At 48.2% G+C, this 24,949-nt stretch overlaps 1 protein-coding gene across 1 annotated transcript in view; it reads right to left on the reverse strand.

The window, feature by feature from the left end:
* PANX1 (pannexin 1) overlaps positions 1–22,836 on the reverse strand; it is a 257,948-nt gene extending 235,112 nt beyond the window's left edge. Inside the window, exon 1 of the mRNA XM_069639276.1 lies at positions 22,490–22,836. Within this exon, the coding sequence (XP_069495377.1) occupies positions 22,490–22,673 (184 nt within the window). The 5' untranslated portion in view covers positions 22,674–22,836. The remainder of the gene's footprint in view (positions 1–22,489) is intronic.
* Between the last annotated feature and the right edge of the window lie 2,113 nt (positions 22,837–24,949).

A 24,949-nucleotide genomic window follows, 5' to 3' on the forward strand; every position in this document is an offset into this window, starting at 1 on the left:
ACGGGTGTGTTTATCTTCCTGGTTCTGCGTTAAGTAACGTTATGGTGTGGGTGATGACGGGGCATGTTTGGCTACGCTGGCCACAAACATGAAAATTGGTGGAGCATATTGTTTAGATGTCAGTTTGAGGGGCTGGCGATCTGTATTCTTGCCACAAAGACAATAGAACTTAGGGCGATGCATCAAAAGATTAGCACAAGATGGCTTCGCCCAAGCCGTTGTTTTCACATGTGTAAAAGTGAGGAAAATGAAGGTAAGATGCATAGGAAATTTTTTTCGATTACAATATGCTTGAAAATACATGCCTCAACGATCAGGACAACAACATTATTCAGCGAACTTCCCCCTTTAAGTTGGATAACTCAAATTCTAATAGGACTCCTCAGGTGCCCAAAACCACCTAGGCCTTCCCCAACATTTCCAATTTACTAGCACCTTTAAACTACACACAACAAATATAACGCAGATGACAGATGTATTCCTCCTAGCACCAAGCAAACCACGGGGACCTTGGGGGGGCAGCACAAAGCTAATTGCACAGCCTGCTACAGCTTTAAGCTCCATCACATTGTGCTCTGCCAGAGACTCAGTGCTGTCATCTAGCGGATCTTGACTACTCCTTCTACATAGAACACGTAGAAGAACAAGTCAATGCCAGAAACCACACAGGAACATACTAGCACTCAGTCAGTTCCAGCACACACTCATCAACGCAACGTTTAGTAACTGCCTCTGCCTTATAGTCACCACCTCTTGCTTTGGCAAAACCACATGCCTCAAGGACACCACAAATTTCAGAGATGCACCAAAAAAGATCACTTAACGTTATATTACATTACCATTAGTTTGGGCAATAGCAACACTTATTACAGCACTTAGAAGAGAAAGGTATCCGTCATAAATCACGAGATAAAAATGGGATAATATTATTACTGTTAAAATTGGAATAATGAACCTGGGTTGTGTGAGCATATTTATGTATTCTGTTTTAATCAGGGATTGGCAACGGTAAGGAAGGTAATTGAACTGTCATGCTAGTTGTAATACGTATGTTTGGATGGGGTGCCATTCAGGATGCTTTGTGTTGGACCTTCAAAGTACCTCATGACAGGGCCAGGCGTGGGGTGATTGCGTACTTCCATTTCCCTTGATATGTAATTCTTCATAATTGTTTTAAAGCTTGAAAACCAATGACGATAAAATGTGCAAAAAAGACTAAATGCCTTTGGATATGTTAGGGCTTTTTTGCAACTATTGGTCATGTATTACATTTTTAGGGTGTATATGAACTGGACTCAAAACCTTTGTCGGAAGCCTACTCTCAACTTGAATAATGTCGCACACCTTTTTAACCAGCTTCGTGAAATACAAGTTTACTTAAACCAGTGTGGCCCGTTGATCCTTTTTTGTTTGCACCACCAACCCCGCCATGTTCTATTTGTGCCCCCTGGTATGCCCCTCCCCCATTAATGCTGATTTCTAGAGACACTGCTACTTACCCTGTCATACATGTTTCGCTGACAGTTCCAAAGAGGTGCGGGCAGGAAAGGTTATCCAACGGGTTTGTAATGGTCTCTCTTAGGTCTCGACAGAGCTTGTATGAATCCCATTCCTCCAAGCATGTGCACACTCAACGCAGCAGTAGCCTTGTTTCACCAGACAGGAGCCGTGCGCACCTTTCCTGGTGAACTCTTCCAACTTGCTTTAATTAAGCCTTAACATCAAACTTTGCACTCAAAGTGCCTGCCAGCGTTTTTTCAAAGCAGACTTCTGAGAGTGAACGGCTTAATTGGAGATGGTGTAATGAAAATGTCTAAACCAGTTCTGCCTGCAGTCACTTGATTGATAAACACTAAGCGAATACTTCAAAGTCCTGTTAAAACAAGCATTGGCAAAGCCAACAGTTTTGGCTGGTCTATAAGTATTAGGCATTTGCCAGGCACTGCTGTTGATGCCCAGGTACTGGCACCATTGAAACACTTGTGTATAGGCAGACGCGTTATAAATGCCATTTATCATTTTGCACCCGTTACCATCAATTGCCTGTTAATACCACTACAGCAGTCCCTGGCAAGTGCCTTTCCCATACCTACACAAAAGCTCAGACTATTGACAATGCTGGTTGTGTCTTAACCATCAAGCATGTATCTTTATCGGACAGATGTTCTCCATGACTGCTACCCTCTTCCTTATGGCCTGCTTCTTCCACCCCGCCCCCAATCGGTTTCGACTCTAAAGAGAACTATGCTTTTTTCACGGTGGCAGGAACAGCCACTCTTCATCTACTGGGGCCTCGGGCGCTGAGCGAGCAGATGTATAAACAAAGAAGCACCTTGAACCTGAGGGGAAAGTGACAGGACACCTGCTAGTCGGCTTCGGTGTGTGGCTTTCCCGCCCAGCCACCACACCCTCTCCCATTTTCTCTTCAACGATACATGGGGCAACCTGCACACATTTTGAAGAGCCGACAACGGCCAAGGAATGTTGTCCTCGCCTGCATACCGGCCTCGGGGCCATGTAACCCTGACAGTTCCGGTTTTGGGCGGCCACTAAGAATATACATCAGAACAATTTTTTTAGTTTTTACTTCATGAAAGAAACCATAACACATTCATACCCTTTTAACAAAAGTGTTTATCCCCAGTAATGTTCCACGGCCGTTTCAGTTCTTAAATTATCACAATCAATCAAATAAAACACGAGCCGCACACAAGCTAACTTTGAATTTGTAAAATGAACATTTCTGAAGTAAGCTTATATTGTATCTAAATACGTACTTGCAAGTGGCTGTTCTCATTCGTATATGCATAATTATTTCTGTGTAATATCAGACTTAAAAACACGCATTGGCGAAGCCATTAGGTGTGGCATGTTTTGTGTCCTTTATCATATTGATTAACGACCCATTTATTGGTTGCGAGGGGATGTGTGTGTGGTTTGGTTGTTGAGTTTTACCATCTGGAGAATCAGCGTTGGAAGGCAATGCATGCGAATACTAGAAATGTGAATAATATTGCCATGTCCCCCAGTTATGCGACCATGTGGGATGTCAACATGGTATTCAGTCTTCTCAAGGGGGCTCCCAGAGAGTTTGGTCCTCTACACTCACTATGCTGTTGGCTCTTGTATCCCGCAATAGGTTTCCAGTGTCACAGCTCTGAACATCTTGCAGCATATTTTTCTCTTGGAGAGGGTTATGGGTACTAAATCTACATCATATTCAATTTTTCCAGTTAATACCCATTTTGCTTTGCTATCTACTACACATTCTAGACACATCAGGCAATTGCTTGCTACATTCGGTTTCTGAACACTCATCTGCCTTCTTATTAAAGGAGTGGGAGAGAAAACTACTTCTTGTATTAGAAGATGCTGGAGTTTCGGCAGAGACTGTAATACTTCGCCCCCAAATTGCGAAGAAAAAAATCCGTCATTACAACTGGTTAAGAAACGAAGAATGCAGAAACAAATTGAAAACCGCCCTAAACCTTGGAAGTGCGCTAAATAAACTTGATGCAATTCCAAAATACCTGGCGAAATTCCCATCACAATACCACCGCAATATGTTCCTGCGGATGAGACTCAACCTATACAAAACTAGGGAGATACAGTTTCTGAGGAATGATCCATTGGTGCAGAGGACAGAATGTAGATTCTGCAAACTTGGCCAAGAATCGGTGAGACATCTAATATTGGACTGTGAATCCATTACAGAGCAGCGTAGTCTGCATTTAGATCGCTTTGCTCCCCAGTCAGGAAACATGGATTCCTGGTGGTGTTACCTGATCTCAGGTTTTAACACTCAGTTAACCTGTGCAGTAATAAATTTTATGGATGCACTACACCTAAACAATCTGGAATGCAAGTAGTGACCTCAGTTAGTGAAAACTGAGGACTTGAGGTACAAATGTAACAAAAAGTTTTTCTTTCTTTTGTAATAAACTAATGTTAAAAAAAAAAAAAAAAATTATTCAGAATCGAGGCGATTTAAGGAGCAAGCAGGGATAGCGCTGTCTATCCGCAGGTCACGACTCCAGTGATTCGAAGGCATCTAATGCCTTAAATATGGGGGCTTGATAAGAGGAGACAGTCCCCGCAGTGGAGGGGACAGAATTTCAGTCACACAGGCGCGCCCAGCTGTCAGGCAGCGAAGCCAGCCCGAAAGAGTCGAGCAAGGAAGGGAATGGTAGGTTGTTGCAGACTAAGGGAGCAGTACAAGCAAGGAGCAAAGGCAGGTAACAGGCGAAAGAGCAAAGCAAGCAAGGGGGTGGTACGTCGATGCAGACTGAGGGAGCAGCATAAGCAAGGAGCAGCGGCAGGTAGCAGGCATGCTAGAAGCAGATGAGAGGTTTGTACCAATCAAAGCAAAAGCCGGCAGCCTTCTGTGGTTGGTAGGCCTGATCGGTGCAAGCAGGAGGAGGCTAAAAAATGAGTAGAGTTTGAGCAGAGGAAAACTGAGGGTTGCAAGAGGTGGACAGAATGACCGGTGTTCAGGGGATCAAATGCTGAAGAACAGGGGTGCACTCTGCGAATGACAGCAATCTCTACTGCAACAGGTGGCGTAAGGCACGCAAGACCCATTCCTGAGCAAAGTGAAAAGCCAGCACCAAGTGCGAGCTGAATCCTTGCTGGCAAGGCTGCAGGTGTACAAAAAGGTAGCAGAATGATCTGGTGACTATACGTTTAGCTTTCTACCTTCCTGCCCCCCCCCCCGTGAATAGCAAGGAATACAAAGCATTAACAAAGCCAACAGATTTGGCTTTTCTGCAGGAATGAGATAGGCATTCTGCCAGGCACTGCCATAACAGTACGACCTGGCCATAAAATGGCAATAGCTGATAGAATTGTCTGGCAAATGCTCAACAACTATGCACAAGCCAAAGCTGTTGGCTTTGTCAGTGCCTGTTTTCAATAGGACTTTGCAGTAAGGAACCAATATTAATCAAACAGCTGAAGCAACCCATGGTTCAGGCATTTTCATTACACCAGTAACATCTTTACAGTTGCAATTACGCCATTAACTCTCTGCAGACTACTCAGAACCAACACTGGTAGGACAACGTTGAATGTTACTGCTTGGAATATAGGCATTCATCAAATGTATGTTAGCTGCTCAACGGTCCCCATTATACCTGTCCTGCTGGGGAAGCAAAGATTGTATTACTATTTTACGTCCCATTATCCTATATTATCTCTCAATGATCCAGATATTTTCATTCACATTCTTAAAAAATATAAATAATGACAGCGGTGGAGCAAAATTCCCAGATTTTCCTGAATATCATAAAGCTTTGTTGTTAAGACAAATTGCTCTTTTCCTGAATAATGAACCACTTTTAATTAAGGCTCCTACATGGCTTAAATTAGAATCTAGCTTACTTGCTCCTTTCACAATATCCCATTTTCTGCAAACTTCTTCATGGCCTGGTATAAAAAGGTTCCCTTTTTAGACTCCTTTAAAAGAACTTGGAACTTTTTAGTAGACTTCTCATGTTACAGTGGAATTTAACAGCACATTCTTATGGTTGAACACTTATTTCCAACTAAACCTAAAGACACCTACCTTCAAAGATGGTATTCCGCCAGTATATTTAAAGTTAGTCATTTATTTCATAATTACTTAATTATTTCATTTCCTCAACGTTGTGCTCGTTATAACCTCCTTGACAGACTTTAAATATTATGTTACCCGTATAAACTTAATTACAAAGACCACACCCATTGGCTCTGAAATAATACCCTCTTTATTTGTAGATTCAATTATACATTCCACATCTACTAAAACTGCTGACATATATTGCTGAATGATTAGTAATCTAATTATATTCAATTCTTACTCATTCCAATGAAATTAACTTCCTTTATTCCAATACTATTAAACACTGGGAATCGGATTGGAATTTACAACCCCCATGAGATATATGGGGGAAAATCTGGAAGCAATGCTTTACTTCTTCAGTTGCAGCTAATTTAACGCAATTACATTTTTATTTTACATAGAGCATACTCCATACCTGCTAGAATTTTGAACATTTCTAACGTCATCTCCAATTCATGTTGGCCCTGTCAAGAACCATTGACATTCGGTAATGTAATGTTTGGCATATTAGTACATCCTTCTATGAATTCTATACCTTCAAACTGATTTTGCTTTCTTATTTACATAGCATTTCATCGTACTGCTGCAAACTGGAAAAACATGTCATACCATCTATGGTGGAATTCCATTTTGAATCTTAATTGTGTGTTGTGAATTTTAGATGATCTATTTAGTCATTATCATACTGTTATTGTTTTTCCTTATTACATGATGTGGATTTATATTATAGATCCAATGGATTTATGTAAGCACCAATTTGTAACCCTTCAAAATCTCAGTAAAAATCATTGAACATAAACTTCTTATATGATGCCTGGAGGTTCATGACATTGCCCCACAGCACATAAATATTGCCCCATATATTTATGAAATCACAGCCACAGTTCACATAAATGTTCTCAATAGCCCTGGAGAGGCCCCACTTTAGCCCACAATACACCACACAACACTGGTCACACAACCTGACCCTACAATTGGGCCAGATGAGGCACAAACTTACCACACTGCCAGAGCCCTACAACTGGCCACACGAGCCATGAAACTTCCCTTCATGTATGCATAGGACATGAGCGCTAATGACCTACACACCGCTTCCAAAAACAAAGTTATCGCCCTGTACCCAAGATATAAATTGCCACCAGGCAAGCTGTGAAGGGTATAATAAATTATTAAATAAAATGCTCCACTGAGAACAGTAACGTTTATCAAAGGAGAAATCAATGCTATTTATTTTATTTGATTGCCAATAGCACTTACCTAGCTCTAGAGCAGTGGAGCACCTTGTAACAAGATTGTGCCAGAATTGGGCTTAGCATTTTATACAGTTACACAGTACTGTTGGGAAAGAGGGGATTTTTTTTATTCCTCGGCAGGCATTGTTGAAAGAGCCACGTTTTTAGTGTTTTGCTGAACTGGAGCATGTTAGGGCATTTCGAGCCCCTACTGAGATGGAGTTCCAGATGGTCTGGGCGTGCTATCTTTTCTATTATGTAATTACATATCAAACAGACTATGAAAAGGACTCCACGATTCAGGATAGTGCTCCCAGAAGAGCCTTGACATTACTTCTAAACAAGCCAAAAAACAATGTCCCTATAGGCCATGAAACTGCCACTTACATAAAATATAGAACTGGCCTCCACATAAGCATGCAATTGCTCCCAGGTTCTGACACACCAATGCATACCATGACATTTACCTCACACATGCTTAAAAGCAATGTAATTTTCACCATACAAGCCGTAGAATAGTCTAGACACACTGGCAGTTTAAAGCTACATTTATCTGTCCTGACTTGACACTTGAACCTGCACTGGTTACCTGGCTACCCTCTGATCTCGGGCCCAGGTGCCCCCGCCAGTTGCATACCAGCACTGCCTCCCTGGAAACCCTGCACTCGGGGACTGTTTCTGTATCCCTACAGCCCCTTCTAGCACTTGACACCTGATGTCTGCACTTACCCTTGCACTTGCCACCAGCTGGATGCACTTTTATTTATGGTCTTTATTTTACTGTTATCCTATGCACTGCACTGCACTGCCCCCTCCCTTTTCCCCCCTTCACTTTTCCCCTTTCCCCCTCCCCTGCACTTGCGCATTCTGAACGTCACCTGGCCTAGTAGGATCGTTGTCTCAATCTTTCCTCCGTTTCCCCTCCCTTGCCTCATCACGCCTTGAAACACTTAAGTATATGCGCGTTATAAATGCCTTATCATATCATATCTTCAGGCAAGACTATTTGTACAGTTCCAGATAACATAGGCTCACATAAGGTAAACAGCCAACGGCTCATCAACATCCAGCTAGCCTTTAACCCACTGTCACAGGTAGAACAGTCACACATCTCTCACAGGAACATTTCCCACAGGAATATCATGCATCAGCACACATTCACACAGACAGGCAGCAGACTATCACACCTCACTCCAAAGACAAGGGAGCTAACCCAAACAATGCATAGAGCAAGGGCCAAAAGGAAAAACAATGCAATACCAAGATCTAAATGAGTACAGCCGTCGACAGATGCACACAGACGACAGAATCACAACCAAGGGAACCAATAACTATCCAAAAGGGGAGCACCTGTGATAACCATTCAGTCACCAACAAAAACTCTCAGTGCAGTCAGACAGAACAAGCAGCCATGGCGCTAAAGGAAAGTTGTAGAAAGGAAAACAAGAAAACAAAGGAAAATCTGGACCTGTGTACAGTCCACCTAATGGCCACATCCAGCCCCCAGAGCAAAATACCCCATTCAGACCAATGCACAAGGTCCTTCCTGCTTGAGGACCAATTGGTCAAACAACCACAAACCTCAAAAGGGCATACATTGGTTCAGGAGACCAACAACATTGTGGACTAACACTCCCCACCCTGGAAGGGTACAGAGCAGATTACAAGTAGGAACATGTGACCCAAAGGAAACAAACCAACAGAGTCTGTGCACTCATAAGCATCTTTCCCTTGCCATGACCAATGACTGCATACCCAAAAGAGGAAATTAAACTTACAGCTCCAAGCCAAACTGCATAAGACATTGGTCCATGCAAGCACCCAACTAGGCTGCATTCAAAAACGCCTGAACGACGCCTGCAGCACCAACCACTCTGCAAAGATAATTTAACCACTCAGAACTCGGTTTAAACAACAATTGAAAAATCAAAATAAAATACAACAGGCTAATTATCCACATCCATGCAAGACCAAACTGTATCCCAAACCACTGTGATCCCTGCAGCCACTTTCATGGCAGATCTGAAATAAGTGCACTCTCGGACCACCCATCATGGGGAGCAGTCGAAAACCAAATAGAAACACACAAAACCGGATTTACTGACCGATGTAGCAACCACTACACTGTATCAGTTCAGTTTTATTTGTTACCAGGTCACCAAGCCATACAAATAGCAGCAACTTACAATCATAGCAATATACACAAAAGGTTAAAAAAAGAAAACATACAAAATAAAACCTTTTACCTATACAAATCTCATCTTAAATTCATAAAAATGTTTAACAATTCCATAAATCAGTGGGTTAGGAAGGAGTAACATCCCCGATTTAATGCTCAGTGTTTTAAATCTCAAAAAGAAACCGCTTTAATAATAAGCGACTTTCTGTAGCTAACACAGCGGTGTTGAATGACACAGGTTCGCAGGAGACACTGCCTGATTTACACGTAGCAAGTTTGTTACGTCCACGCTACCGAGCCTTTAACATCAGAGGTTCGGAGCCTCTGCGGCAAAGCCCTCGCAGTACAAGGCCGCTGTGTTGGACGACATAGGCGTTTGGCGACGAAGGGGTCTGCGGCATAGACCGTCAGTACACACGATTCACCATCCTATCTGCGGCCGTCATGTAAGAAGTTGTGCTTGCTCTGTGCTTCTTAGCCCTTCCAACTTAGCCTATTCTAAAACTGCGTATCTCCCTCCTCCTGCAACCTGTGCCTCTACCCCTTGCTAGGTGCGCCCCCGTCCCTAGTGTTTCCTACCTCTCGCCCTTCCACCTTGTCCACCCCTTGCGTCCTCTCCCTACATGGCCCCTCACATTCCTTGTTCACGTGCCCTTCTGAGCCCCTCTATCCCTGCATGTTTGCGCAGCCCGCCCCATTTCCATCCTTGCATCGCTTGCGCTGTGCCTCCCTGACCTGCGTGGTCCCTCGCAATCTTGTTTTCATGTGCTTCTGTGCCTTCCGTCCTTGCCCTCCCGCGCCCCTATCTGCGTGGTCCCTCGCAATACGCAGGCGCGTGTGCATCCACGCCCCTTCCTTCCTTGCCTGCACTTCGCGTCCCTTGCCTGCGTGGCACCCCACAATCCCATGATTGCATGTGCCTTAGCGCCCTCTCCATCCTCGGCCACGCCTGCGCATCCTTCGCAATCGCGTGCGTCTTAGCGCCGTTCCATCCTTGGCCTTGCTCGGGCCAGCACGTCCTTGGCCCACGTGGTCCCTCGCAATCCCCGATCGCGTGGTTCCTCGCAACTCCCCAATCGCATGGTTCCTTACACTTTCCATCCTTGGCTTCCCTGACCACGTGGTCCCATGCAACTCCTGATTGCAGGTGCCTCACACCCTTCCTTCTCCAGCCACCTGCACCCACGCGCCCCCTCAGTGTCCTTGCCCCTCTGTGGGTCTTACCTTTGCCTTCCCTACCACATCCCTCATTCCAGCAGCTTCCCTGCCCCCTGGTGCATTACCTGTGTTCTGCTGTGCTCTTCCCTCTTCCATGTTGTTTCCTCATCAACTGCTCTTTTTTTGCATTGTATTGCTCTGTGTTCTGCTGTATTCTCCCTTCCTATAGGTTTTAACTCGTCGACTGCTCTGTTCTGCTATATATTGTTCTGTGTTCTATTGTGCTCCACCCTCTTCTAGGTTTTCTGTTTAGTGACTGCTCTGTTTCTTGATGCCATGGTAACCCGATTGTTGTTTACCGGACTGCCTGGTCTTCTGCTCTGTTCTTCCTCCCGAGCTCTTCGTCTCACTTAGTTTAATTTTTTCACCATTTGTTCTTGTCCCTTTCAGTCTTGTCTGCTTGCACCCCTCCTTGTGTCTGCCCCTACTGTCTTCCCCCCTTACCGTTCTTTCCCGCTACACACCTCCAACCCTCTTCCTCTCTCCTATTTCCCCCACCTCCTCTATGGTGCTCTCTGTTTCTCCAACTGCTTCTATATTGACAATCCTGCTCTTCTCACTAAGGCTGGTAGGAAGAAGTTGAAAAAGGATATCCTGGTCCTCAACCCAGACTTCCCTATTGCTGACACCTACACCAGCGCTTCCTCCAGACAGACACTCACAGACATCCTTTTTTTGTTCCTATGGACTTCTTATATGGTCTCTGTGCCCTCTCCTTTCTCTTCTTCTCCCAATGGTGGCACCCGGTGGGAGGCCCTCCTGGCCCCCTCCACTCATCTAAGGTCATCATTAATGTTGACCTAAACGGCACCGTCTTCGTCCAAGGGCAATCTTCTCTCCTCTTTGATAGATGCTTCTCATGCCTCATCATTTTCCTTTCTTCTCCCGCTGTCCCTTCTTCGGCTTCCTTGCCTACCCCCTCTGCCTCCTCCTTGGCTACCTTGCCCTCTCCTCCTTCCTCTTCTGCCCTCCCTTGGGCTCCTTCTACGCCTCCACAGGGAGTACCTCTGATTTGTACCCCTCCGTGGAAGTCTTTCAAGGTTGGCAACCTTCACCAAATTGCCACTCTCAACTCTCGCTCAGCCGTCAAACACTCCTCTGACATCTGCCACCTCCTGGAAGAACAAGACATGGTTCACGGCCACCTCTGTCACAAGCTTTGCACTCTCCTCCCAGGTGATTAAAAGATCCTCTGTGCTCAGATCTAACTGTTCTGGTGTGGGTGTAGCCTCGATCTTCCCAAGTGGATTCCTGCTTCTGTCATTCCTATGCAGACCTACTCCTGCCCTGTCTGCAGGCTCTCTCTCTCTCCTGGCCACTCTCTCAATGTGGCTACCATCTATTGGCCACCTGTTCAGACCACCTCCTTCCCCTCTGAGTGGGCAGACCTCTCCTCCTCCCTCCTAGCCTCGACACCTCAACTCCTCCTTCGACACTTCAGCAACCACCTGGATGCCTCCTCTGGACTCTTTAGCGACCTCTGCAACTCTAACTTTCTATTCTTCCTTCTGGCCGACTCACTCTGCAGGACACACTCTGGATGCTCTGATCTCTTCAGACCTCCTCCTCTCACCACTCCTCTTAAAAGGAGTGATCATTTTCTCCTTTCCTCCCATCTCTAACTCTCTACCCCTCAGGCCAAGCCAACTCCAGCACTGCCACCTACCTTCTCGGTCATCCGACCCATGAAGCGTGCGTCAGTTCAGGCTTTCGCCGCCACTTTCTCTCCCCCTCCTCCACCTCTGGCTGACTCACATCCAGACAGTCCTTACCATGCTCCACTCTTCTATCTCCGATACTCTTGATGTTCTTGCCCCAGTCATGAGGATCCGCTTGAAATGCAAAGCCAAGTACAACTCCTGGTACGACTGACCTTGTCACCCTTAAACGCAAGTGCAGGGAGGCTGACAGGAAATGGCTGGCATCTTGCGCATCCTCTGACAAACTGGCCTGCCACCTGCTCCAAAGGTAATACCGCTCTCTCTCTGCGCTAAGAAGAGAGCTCACATCCAAGCATGTGTCTCTGCGGCATCTAACAACTTAGCCAAACTCTAAAATGTGCAAGGAGCTGGACAATCCTGCTGCAGTCTCTACTTCTCCTGTCCCCTCCCAGGCCCTCTGAACGGCCCTGGCTTCTCACTTCATCTCTAAAACCCAGGACATCCTGTCCACCCTCTCATCCTCTCCTCCCTCTACTGTCTCCTTTCCCTCTGGCCCCCTTGCGGCCACCACTCCTCCCTCTTTCTCTTACTTTCCTCTGTTCTCACCTGACGAGGTTTCTGGACAAGTCCGATCTATGAAAGTTTCGTCAAAACAGGTTCTTTCAAAACCATCAAGGACCACATTGACACCTTCGCTCCTGCCTTAGCCAACTTCGGCAACCACTCCTTCGCCACTGGAGCCTTACCTTCCCCCAAGAAGCATTCTCCTGTGCGCCCTCTTCTAAAAAAAAAAAAAAGAACACAAACAAGCCGACCACACCTGCCGGCTAACTATCGCCCGATCTCCATCACTTTTTTCCTGGGCAAACTTCTGGAAAAGCTGGCCATCTCCGAGCTTAATCATCACACTGAATGTGTTGGTTGTCTCCATGACCATCAGGCTGGCTTCAGAGCAGCCAGAAGCATGGAAACTGCTCTCCTGAGCCTCTGTAAAGACCTGCTCTCTAACCTTGACTCTAATCTCCCTTCTGTCCTCATCTTGCTCGATCTCTCTTCTGCCTTTGACATGGTCAACCATTCCATCCTGCTCAACCGTTCTGTGATAACCTCTGTGATAACCTGTGTATCACCGATCAGGCACTGGCCTGGCTGACCCCTACCCTCTCCGACCGACCCTCCCACGTCCAACATGGGTCATTCTTTTCCTCCATCTCACTCACTACATGTGGTGCTCCCCAGGGGTCTAACCTCTCTCCCTGGCTTTTCAACCAATACCCAGCACCTCTCGCCCACTGCATTGCCGCCCTCTGCTCCAACTTCCAGTGCTATGCAGATGACACTCAGCTTGTTTTCAGGGTCCCCTCTGCCACCTCTTCTCACTCGCTCATCTATGACTATCTGCAATCCAGGAGTGGTGTGCCGCCAATGATCTCTGCCTTAATGCCAGTAAGAGGGAGATCCTCATCAGCACACCTGCACCTTCCTTTCCTGCCACTCTCTGGCCGGACCTCTTGGCCCTCTTCGTGCTCCCACCTGTGAGGCCAAGACCCTCCGGGTCATCTTCGACTCCAGTCTCCTTTTCTCCTCACATCTCTGATGTCTCTAAAAAGTCAAACTACCAACTGCATCTCCTCAGAGGTATTTTTCCTTTCCTCACCTTCCCCCCAGAAGCTCACTGTCTCTAGAGCCCTAGTTCTCTCCAAGCTAGACTACTGCAACAGTCTATTTCTAAATCTGCCTGCTTCTACTCTCTGCAACTCATCCAGAACAAGACTGCGAGACTTGTCCTTGGCCCCAATCCCAGTGATCGTATCTCTCCAGCCCTGAAATCTCCATTGGTTCCCAGTGGTTGCAAGGCGATGGGGTTTGTTGGGAGTGGTGCAGGAAAGTAGGGGACATAGTTCCCCTACTTCTTTTCGTACACTTCGACCACTGCGCGTGGCGCCTGGAAACATTTGAGTATAGGCGCGTTATATGGGGGCGTGGCCTGAGCCTATGGCGCGAGGACGTCGCTGGGCTGAGCTCCTGCCGCAATCCTTTCATTTGATCCTAATACTACATCCAACTGCGAAGAATTGCAATAAAAACCAGTCTCAGGTGTGGGCAAAGCGATTTCCCGGAACCCCAGGAGAAGTCTGACGTAAATCAGAGCCGGGAAACTGATGTTCTGGCCCTTGGAAGATACACCCCCCGGGACGAGCAAGATGGCGACAGCCGCTGCGGCCAGGAGGCAGTGAGGGGGGGATGGACAGGCGCTGCCGTGAGCCCAAATAGGAGGAGAACCATCGAGCGCCAAGACGGTCTCATCCTGCAGCTAGGGGAACAGGCGACTACCGCTGAAGGGACTCGCAGAGAGTGCTGCCTGGCTTGACACAGTTACAGGGTGCCGGAGCGGTTGGGAGCTGCACCCAGGCCCGAACGGGCTGCGTAATAGTAGCACAGAGCTGCAGCGCCAAAGGAGGTGAAGACCGACACAGTAAAGAGGCACTCCATGGGACGGAGCCCCAGACAACAGATTGCGGCAGGAAGCAGCGACTCAGATCGGAGGTACAGTTCAAGCCGACTGGGGGGTGGGGGGGGGGGGTAACAGCGGATTCCGCTGCGAGGGAGTCACACTGACACTACTGCTGGGCCACTCTACTGCGGCCAGCCTTCTCCCACCGGCGGGCATACTGAAGGAGGTGGCAGCGGTCAGGCAGGGCAGCGCTGCCCACTGAAGGGAGTATTGGCACCGTTAAGTGAAAGGTGAATACATGACCGAGGGAAGTGGAGTGGAGACACAGCACCCGCAGCTGCAGCTTTATGAGGACACACTGCAATTGCTGGGTACACGACCGCAGCTGTTGCTACTACACTGCGCGGTGATAAGAGGAGGGAAAACACAGATCTAGCAAGGCAGGGAGGACTGCAGTCAAAAAGCACGGAGCACCGGTGGGGGAACATGTGGAGAACACCCTCGCCTGGATGGGGGAAAAAGCCTGTCAACAATAAAGCATTATAAAACATACCGTCAGCATAGGGCCAGCCTATGCCTAGCCGGGTAAACAAACGACATTGCACCTGACCCAGCGGCCCAGAGGCGGACTCGACAGCGTCCAAGATACAAGGAAGAAGAGAAGCTAGTGCAGGCAACAACGCAAAGCAACCGAAACAGCAAGACAAATGAGTGGAACCACTGAGGCAAGGGACAAAGGCAGCAGCAGGCACATACTGTAATAGGGGCACTGCCTTGAGGATGCACTCCACGGAGAGAGTTTTGGACAAAAAAGGGACGCTGCTTTGGTCGGAGAGAGGAAAACCGCAACCCACTGTAATGTGGTAACTACAGCATAAACAGAACACAGAGCCGGGGCAAACACAAACAGCATCATCAGAGAAAGGCTGTGGCACCACACAACGGAACCAAACCTCCACAAGCAGCGGTTGGTGATCAGAACCATAAACATACAGGTACTCAAATAAGGAGTCGGGTGGCAAGCCACCGAACTGGTCTGAGGGACCCCCCCACGAGAGGGACAAAGTAGCGCGTACGTCAAACGGTCCATGCACAAAACATTCAGGCGCTACTGAAAAAATGCCCTCCACTAAAAACAAGAAGGACCCAACGATCATGGACTCCTTTAATGCTGCCAAACAGTAAGGGCAACCACAAACTGCCTCATAAGCACAAACAGTACAATCGGACAAGGAGACTGCCACGAAGGATGGTCAAGTGCTTGAAGCAATTGAAGCCCTAAAATCCTTCATTGACACAAAAATCGATGGGTCAGATCAGATATGCAACTGATGAGGCAAGATGTCTGCAACCTCACAGAGAGTCACGACGGCCGAAACAGAGCTAAAAGAGACAACGGAAACCACCAAAGAACTGGAGAAGCGGCTGACTGAGCTAGAAAGGAGAAATGCGACGCTGGAGGCCCGGGCGGAGGACGTGGAAGGATGTGCACGGCGCAACAACATACGCCTGCTGGGAGTCCCGGAGGGGATGGAAGGATCCAACCCAGCGGATTGTGTTGAAAATCTGATATTACAGGAAATTGGGGCAGGAGTATTATTGCAGGGTTTTGTAATAGAGAGGGCCCACAGATCCCTACAGAAAAAGCCACCACCGGGCTCACACCATCATAGCAAAAGTACTACATTTTTGCGACAGAAAGATGATCTTGAAATTCTCCAGAGAAGGTGGGGTGATCCACCGAGACACTAGCCTAGCCATATATGTGGACTATGCACCGGCAATGCGAAGGGCAAGGAACTAATTTGTGCCAATTAAATTAAAGCTCAGGAAATTGAACCTCAAGTACATGCTGATGTACCCGTCTAGGCTCAAAGTACTTTAAAGGACGGGCTGTTTTCCTGGAAACGCCAGCGGCGGCCACAATGTGGTTGGAACATAATAACTTGGTTGACAGAAAGGAGGTGGGACATGAAGTACTACTGACCCAAAAAGAGAAAGGGGGGGGGGGGACAAGATACACAGACGGAATGGCCTGCTGGTGAGCGACAAGAAACAGTAGTACTTTGTTATGATACGGCAGGAGTGAGGTAAGCACCTCGGACAGAACGAATACACACCCCACAAATTGTTTGGCGTTGGCCGGTTGCCGAAGCAGCACAGCCCACACAGGGGCCCGGGTGGGTCAAGCGGAAGCGGGCGCTCGAGCGCCACAGGTGGAACGTGGCTGCTGAGCGCAGTTTTCTAGTTTTGGTTTAAAGTTAGTAATGTTTTGAATCCTACATTAGATGAGGTGTGTGCCAAGAATGTGCATATGTGTTATTGTGCGATTGGAGGGGGGTGGGGGCTGCCTGAGGCATGGAGTATCTGGGTAGGCTTAAATTGGGAAACTGGGACGGAAGGGGCGGAATGGCGGAGAGGGGGTCTACATATTGGTATAGCCAACAACATTTAAGGTGTTGACATGGAATGTTCGGGGCTTGGGAACGTATATGCAAAGGCATCAGGTGAAATCCTGAAACAAGTGGCCATAGCACTGTTACAAGAGACCCACCTGACAAGACACACTATGGCTGCGGTCACAGAACACTGGTAAGGACAATGCTATGGTGCTTCCTACTCCAAATATGCCCGGGGGTACTCTCCTGGATAAGTCCAGCGGTTCCCTTCAAACTACTGAACTGGGAGGCAGACCCAGAGGGCCGGTACCTGATAGAAAGGTGATGTGTTGAGCAGGTGGAGGTCTGTATAATAAACTTGTACTATCCTAACCAAGGGATTCCGAAACACCAGGACGCACTGGGGGCCAAGCTAGCCCAATGTGGGGAAAGTTTCTTTATATGGGGGGGGGGGTGACCTCAACTGTGTGAGAGACTGGGAGCTGGACAGGTCTAAACCAACAGCAACCAGAAATTAGGCAGCAACGGGGGCACAAAACGCACTGATAGATGTTTTGGACCTGGCAGATGTGTGGAGGGAACTGCATCCTACTATTAGGGGTCACTCCTACTTCTCCTCGCCGCACGACCGGCACACTAGAATTGATTACTTGTTTGTAGCCAAAAACCATCAAGTACAAATAGAATCAGCACAGTATTTGGGCAGGTCAGCGTCAGACCATTCGCCACTAGTGATGACCTGGAAAACACGAGGCCCCAGACCACCCATACCATTGTGGTGCATGGCACCAGACGCCCTAACGGACCAAGCTTTCACGGAAGAGCTGCGAGACAAACTAGAGGAATATGTAGAGAGAAACGTAGGTAGTGTAGAAAGATGGGGCACTGTCTGGGAAGAACTGAAAGTGGTGGTGAGAGGGGAGGTCATTGCAGGAGCCGGGGCATACGGAAAACATTGAGGTCAGAAATGGAAAACTAGAAGACGAGATAAAGCTCAAAGAGTCCAACACACAAGGGACACGGGAGGAGGAGTTAGTGCTGGCAAAACTGCGGGGGAGCTGCCAGAAAGCATGGGGGAGGCTCTCCAAGTTAGACTACTCAGTGAAAACTGCCAAAGCACACGCAGAGGGCAATAGACCAGGCAAACTACTAGCTTGGCTGTGTAGAAGTGAACACCCACGACATCCGACCACGGAGCTCAAACATACAGAGTGTACAACACACAAGTCACAGCAGGCGATCAATGACAACACTCCGGGATTTTTATTCCCGCCTTTACAGCCACGACAATCAGGTGGCACAAACTGACATACTAGACACACTGGATGAAATAGGGCTTCCCAAAATAAGCGCAACACAACAAGAAATATTGGAGGCGGCAATAACAAGGGAGGGTATTACAGAGGCAATAAGGTCACTTGCATCAAGCAAAACACCGGGAAGAGACGGACTCCCTCAGGAATTCTATAAAACATACGAGGCGGTTTTGACTCTGGTGCTGCTAGAGGTGTTTAATGGAGGCATACACCAATGGGGTGCTACCTGAATCCATGAGGGAAACCCTAGTCATAACAATACCCAAACCGGGGAAACCCAGTGACGAATGTGACTCTTACTGCCCACTGGCAATGCTGAATTACAATGTCAAGATCCTGACCACAATATTAGCTAAACGCCTGAGCAGGGTAACAGGCGGCTTAATCCACAGTGACCAAAATGGTTTTATCCCAGGGCGCAGCACTGCACTGAACCTACGCAGGCTGCAACACATCCTCGCACAAACAGCCGGATCCCGAGGAAAATATGCTATACTTTCCCTGGACGCAACAAAGGCGTTCGACTCAATATATTGGGAGTGGCTGGTGGCAACACTAAAGTAATTTGGATTCAGGGAGTGATTTATCAAATGGGTACGAATACTGTACACAAACCTAATAGCTAGGGTAAAAACTGGGAGGTTGGTGTCGACAACCTGGGACATACAAAGGGGGACCAGACAATGCTGTCCGCTGTCTCCAATGCTGTATGTGCTGTGCCTGGAACAAATGGCAATAAACCTCAGAAAACAGTACCTAGATGCTGGCATAGGAGTGGGACACTATATTGCTCTACGCGGATGATGTGTTGCTATATGTGAGCGATCCACACCTAAATGTCCAAGTGATCTTAGACATACTCGATAATTATGCTAAAATGTCAGGAATCAGTTTCAGTAGACCCAAATCATGTATATTTCCGATAGCTGGGCTGAGGGGGAGAAGTGTCAGTGAACTACCAGCTGGTGGGACTCAATTGGGAGTTGGACACATTCAAGTACCTAGGGGTGAACATAAGACATACACCAGAACAGAAGCATGAACATAACACAGCAAAGGTGGTGAGAGGTTTGAAGCAGTCCATGAGGTTCCGGTCTAAGCTGCCACTATAGCTGTTGGGTAGGGTGGTCATCACCAAAATGATTACTCTGGCGAGATTCCTGTACTGCTTCAACAATGTGCACTACTAATTAAGGCGTCCTTTTTCTGATCATTGGAGGTGCTGGTCCGAGAATTCTTGTGGGGCGCCGCCCGCCACAAACTCTTGCTAGCAACGCTATACTTACCATATGACAAAGGAGGGGTGAAATTGGCAAACCTTGAAAAATACTACCCGACGGCCCAACTCACGTAATTAAATGGCTGGCAGACAAGTCCACCTCAGAAACCGAACTACTACAACACTTGGTGGCTCCCCTTAAACTAAAAGAAATACTGTGGGCGACACAAGGGGGTCTAGAACACACCCCTTCAGTGGTGATACTGAGAAGAAAGGTCTGGAAGAGAACACAAACCCTACTGAAACTGGTGAACCCCTACTCGCCGGAAGTGCCGATAGCGGCAGACACATGCAAAGACAGCAGAGATATGGCAGTGGTGAGAAGATGGGAGGGATGGGGAATATACGCATGGGGGATGTGTATGAGGACAGGGTCTTCAGGGAGTTTGACTCAGTGCAAGAAACAGAAGGGGTGTTGAGCGGGCAGTTTCTCTGGTACCAAAGAATCCGGAAAGTGACAGAAGAAAAATGGGAGGATTGGCCAGAGGAACCAACGGCGGACCCACTGCTGACCCTGATGTATAACCTGATCGAGGGCTGGCATCTGGTGTCAAGGATATACACATGCTAATAGATGTACCCGCCCTAAAGGCATAGCGCTGAAAGGGCAATGGGAGACAGACCTGGACATGGACATAAAAGTGAAGTAATGTGAGAGAATACTGGGCTTCCCCAAAGCAGTTTCAACAAACCATTGCTTCAAACTAATACAGCTAAACGTACCGTACATATACGACTCCACACAGGATAGCCACGTTCAGCAAGGAAGTTAGCCCAGAATGCCCATGGTGCGAGGATGGTGAAGCTGATCTAATGCATATGTTTTAGGGGTGTAGGTGTGTGAGGCTTTTGGGCAAGAATAGAAAAAGCCTGCAGGGAGGCTGGTATAAAAAGTTATGAATTGTCACTGAAGCAATTCCTGCTTGGTGCCTATCCCAGAATCAGCAAATACAAACACGTGATGAAGTTTATGGATATGGCTTGCATGCTGGCCAAGAGAACCATTGCCATGTCTGGAAAACTGCTGGGGGGCAGCAATACGTAAAATGGCGCAAGGAATTTGAAAAGTGGGCGGAGGCAGAGACCAAGGTGTGGATGGAGGGGGCTAATAGATCAGAGACAGACAAGTGTGTGGCATGGAAGGCGCTGGTCTGGGACATGTTCCACCCATCTGATGACAAACCCCCCTGAACACTCCAACCAAGCCCGGAGGTATGCACCCGTTGGCCGGGCACACAGCCCAATGAACTTAATTGACAATGGCCGTCCTTAAGACACAACCGGAAAATGCTGAGGCACCTGTTCCAACCGACAACACAAAACGCAAAATATGTGCAAGAAGTTGTATGTTGTTAATTTTGGTTATTAAATGTGCTGATATGAACACATAACCCGAATGGAAAGCAGAATAACGAAATGCATGCTTGTCGTATAAATGCCAATAAAAACATGTTAAAATAAATAGGCGCGTTATAAATGCCATATCATATATCAATGGTAAATTCTGTACGTGTTTTTGTGCCAAAAACGCGTTTTTTATGAAGTAGATAATTGTATGTAAATATGTTCTCTGTACAGCAATTTGGTGAAAGCATTATATACATAACAATCATTATAAGGAACTTAGGCTAGAAAACTGGCCCAAGTTAAAGGGTTCTTATCCAGGTGTAGTCGTCTCACATTTCACTTTTCGAACGTGGTGACAAGAGGTAGGTTTCCACGCAGCAGTCATTGACTGGAAAGGTAAATGCGCATGTCAAGTTCAGCATAGAAGAGTTGTTATAAATAAGGTGAGGGTGCTTTGCTCGCAATATAGTCCACTTACAGTTATTCTTGCGTCATATGCCTTTAATAAAATGTATCTTAAGCACATACAAAAATGCATTATTCTGGGTGTCACAATTTAGTTGTGCAGTACAGCTCCCATCCCTAATCAGACACGGCAACAATGTTGGTTATTTCAGAAATTGCCCCCAAGCATTATTCCCCTAAAAAAACACTCCCCGATGTAAAACCCCACAGCCAGCGGGGTCGTGTGAAGTTATTTCCTGCGAAAGGCGTGGTCGGACAGCAGTGGGATTACCGTGAAAACGGCCGCAAGGCTTTGTGACAAGTAAATAGACACGGTTTTAAAGTACACAGCGTCTTCATGAATAAATCCATGCAGGTGTAATTTGCAATTACAATTGCGATCAAAGCAGCAGACACACTGTTTGCAGGAACAGCAGGCGCACGCAAAAGCTCCGATTCCGTGCATCTGCTGGGGCCCGGGGGCAAGAGATGAAGTCATAGCTGGGAAAGAACCTCTGCAGATGCTGCAGCTTGCTGTATACACGGGGTGGTGTGCGCTCAGAGAAAAAGGAGTGGCATCACTGCATGCGACGCACAGAGGTGCGCACGTGTCCAAATGATACTCTTGATGCTGAACGATGGAGTCACCAGCTATGGTGAAGAAAGGGGAATGTTTTGGAGTGAGTCACTGAGCGTGTGACAGGACTGCGGGGAGGTTTTGGGGCGAGTGTGTGCGATATCACTGAAGTGAAAGGAGAGTGTGATTAAGGTATGCTGGGAGTGTGATCCAACTAAACCGAAAGCAATAGTCCGGGAGAGGGGGGGGCGAGGGGGCTGGAGGTTTGATGGGAGATGACCTTTTGAACTCAATGGAGATGTCCGGGGAGGGTGAAGCAGGTTCACAGAATTGGGAGATTCCGTGCGGAGCGGCTACAGGTGTGAGTCCCATGCAGGGTGCAGGCAGTGCCTGTGTGTCGTGGTGTAGTGCGGTGGTGGCGGAGAGGACTTAACCCCGCCACCTCCAGTTCGAGAGTCCCATGCAGGGTGCGGGCATGCCCCAGCAGGCAGCGACTGTGTGCCGTGGTCTGGTGTAGTGATGGCGAGGAGTTAAGCCCGCCACCACCGGTGCGAGAGTGCCATGCAGAGTGTGGGCATGCCCCAGCAGGCAGTGCCTGTGTGCCGTGCAGTAGGGTGGTGGGGGAGAGGAGTTAACCCCGCCACCTCCGGTTCGAGAGTCCCATGCAGGGTGCGGGCATGCCCCAGCAGGCAGTGCCTGTGTGCCGTGCAGTGGAGGGGGTGGTGGGGGAGAGGAGTTAACCCCGCCACTCCCCCGGTGCACCTGGCTGGCCGCGCCTCTTACCCATGCTGATTTCCTGCGCGAAGGCCAGCGAGATGAGCAGCAGGGGCAGCCCCACGGCCAGGCAGCTAACGATCTTGTCCAGCGCCAGCTCCTGCCGCAGACCCTTGTACTTGTTGTCGGCAGAGGAATCCTTGAGCATGAAGTCCGAGAAGACATACTCGGTGGCAATGTGCGCGATGGCCATGGCTGCTACTGCTGCTGTCGGGAGGCGGGTGGGTGGCGCTGACGGAGGCCCCGGGCGCGCTTTCCTTCCCCGCAGCCTTTCGCTTTCGCGTGCCGGCGGCGGCTCACATCGCCGCTTCCCTTTGTGTCACTCCTCACCTCCGCGGGCAGTGTTGCCAAGCCCCACTGCCAACCGCGCACACGCGCCTGTCAATATAGCAGGCGCCCGAAACACGCCCCTCCCACACAACGACGCGGAGGGGACAGACGCGAAAACATAACTCTCATCATTATTACCCATGGGCTTGCACGCTCCGCTCTCGCCCCGCCCACACCCACATTCTCAGGCTCCACCGCCCGGCTTCTCTATTATACTAATCTTTATTTGGAGTGATGAGCTTGCAATTGCTCCCTGCAAGATATGAACCCTGTTGTATGAAACTTTTGGTGTGTGTAAATGTTAGGGAGAATTCTCTGTTTAGGCTGAATTTCCTAACCTAGTGAGTCCCCCAGCAGCTTTGCTGGATTTCTGGAGTTTGTTTTTTCCATCCTGCCAAGAGTGTGACCCTTTTCCTCTCACTCTTGGACATGTATGTGTGGAATTCCTTTGAGATGTCAATGTGTTCGATGGGCTATGGTGTCTTTTACTCCATAGGGTCTCATAAGTTTTTTTATGTGTGTCACTCTGCACCCTACGTGTCGTGACACGGGGGCGCCCTAGCAGGTCCCCCCACCATAGACTCCATACCCGGGGACTGACTACTGTCTCCCCGGGCATGTAAAGTCACCATTGGCTTTACTAGACCTAAATTTGCTAACAGAACTAGTACCAACCATCTTATTGTGGACGTGCTAGTAGGGGTAATACGATTACTCCTTGATCTGTTACTCGAGGGGGCACTGTCCCGTCCCCCCTCGTCGAGTTTTGGCTGGTGGCAGTGGAAACTACTTGTTATGTTCGGCCCCGAGCATAACCCTATGGGATCCGTCCCATTGTTGAAGATTGATACTGTTTTTCGTTAATCTCCAACGTACCACCGATCTACTTATCTTAAATAGGTTTATCGAGTGGTATTTTCTGCCAGAACACGGGTTGTAAAATGGCGTCTGTGTTTTTCTCTGTGACTCCTAAACCAAAGGTTGAGCCCTTTGTTCCACTTTTAGCGGGCCTCTGGACAGAGACCCTCCAAAGTGGTGCCATTCTGTCTGGGTTACCTCAGGGGTGTGGGAGGGGTTTAGACACCCTGGACCGAGTTGCCTTGCCAACTCAGGTCGCACTCTGAAGTGATTGGCCCAGGTGGTGAGCCTTCCCGCTCACCACTTAGCATGTGTTGATTGACAAGCTAGGCTGAATGAATGGGGGACGTCTGCATAAAAGCAGGGCTTTGGGACTGGATCTTCAGGAAGTCGCCACTGGACCTAAAGAATCCGACGAGGGTAACGCTGAGTCGACCTGCACGACAACACCTCCGGTGGAGCCCTGCGGAATCGTCTCACAATCTCCCGACGACAGAAGAGATCTCCCTGCCGGAGAGTCTCTTTCCCTGGCTGGTGGGAACAACCAGTCTTCTTCTTCTTTGTGCTTTTTGGTCGCCCAGGACGCAGTGGTCGAATTGCCCGTGCAGAGCACCCGGCAACCGGATAGCCACTACTCCTGCACCGTGATCGAAAGGTGGTGCCTTGTGACGGAGCACTCCGCGGCTGGTTTCTTCCCTGGTGGTGCACCGGACATCTTCTCTTCGACGACGAGAGCATCTCTTCTCTTGGCCAAGACCCGTCGTGCATCCACCACCAGGAACAACTGCCCCCGTCGGAGCTGTCTTCCACAACAAGGTACCGTAACCGCCTGGCTTCCCTTTTCGATCGGTTCGTGTGAGGTATCTGATTCCTCTCCGTTCCGTTGGGTTGCCTCCAAGCTTTATTCACTCTTTGTTCTGAACTGGTTCAACCTGTCGCTAACCAATTTGCTAAACAAGACTTGAATGCATCATCCGTAGAGACTTTCCAGGACATCGTGCCTTGCCTCTCACCGAGTGGGCCTGGCCGCCGAACTGTATGATCTAGTGTGATTAATGCCTTCTTGCCTTGCATTTTTACCCGCTTCAGTACGAACCGTGTTGACTTCATTACCTGCCTTTCTCTTCTCTCCCTTCCTCACTAAATATTCGAGTGTCATCTGGGTTGAGGTATACACCTCTGTCTGAAAATAAGTGGTGCCGTAGAACCTAGAGTTGTCGATATTGTGTTTCGGGGGGGTTGAGCTTTATTCCATTCTGCAGAGTAATTGTATTTTGAGTT

This window comes from Ambystoma mexicanum, chromosome 7q (genome assembly GCF_040938575.1).
Source record: "Ambystoma mexicanum isolate Mex_15411 chromosome 7q, UKY_AmexF1_1, whole genome shotgun sequence".
Classification (NCBI taxonomy): domain Eukaryota; kingdom Metazoa; phylum Chordata; class Amphibia; order Caudata; family Ambystomatidae; genus Ambystoma; species Ambystoma mexicanum.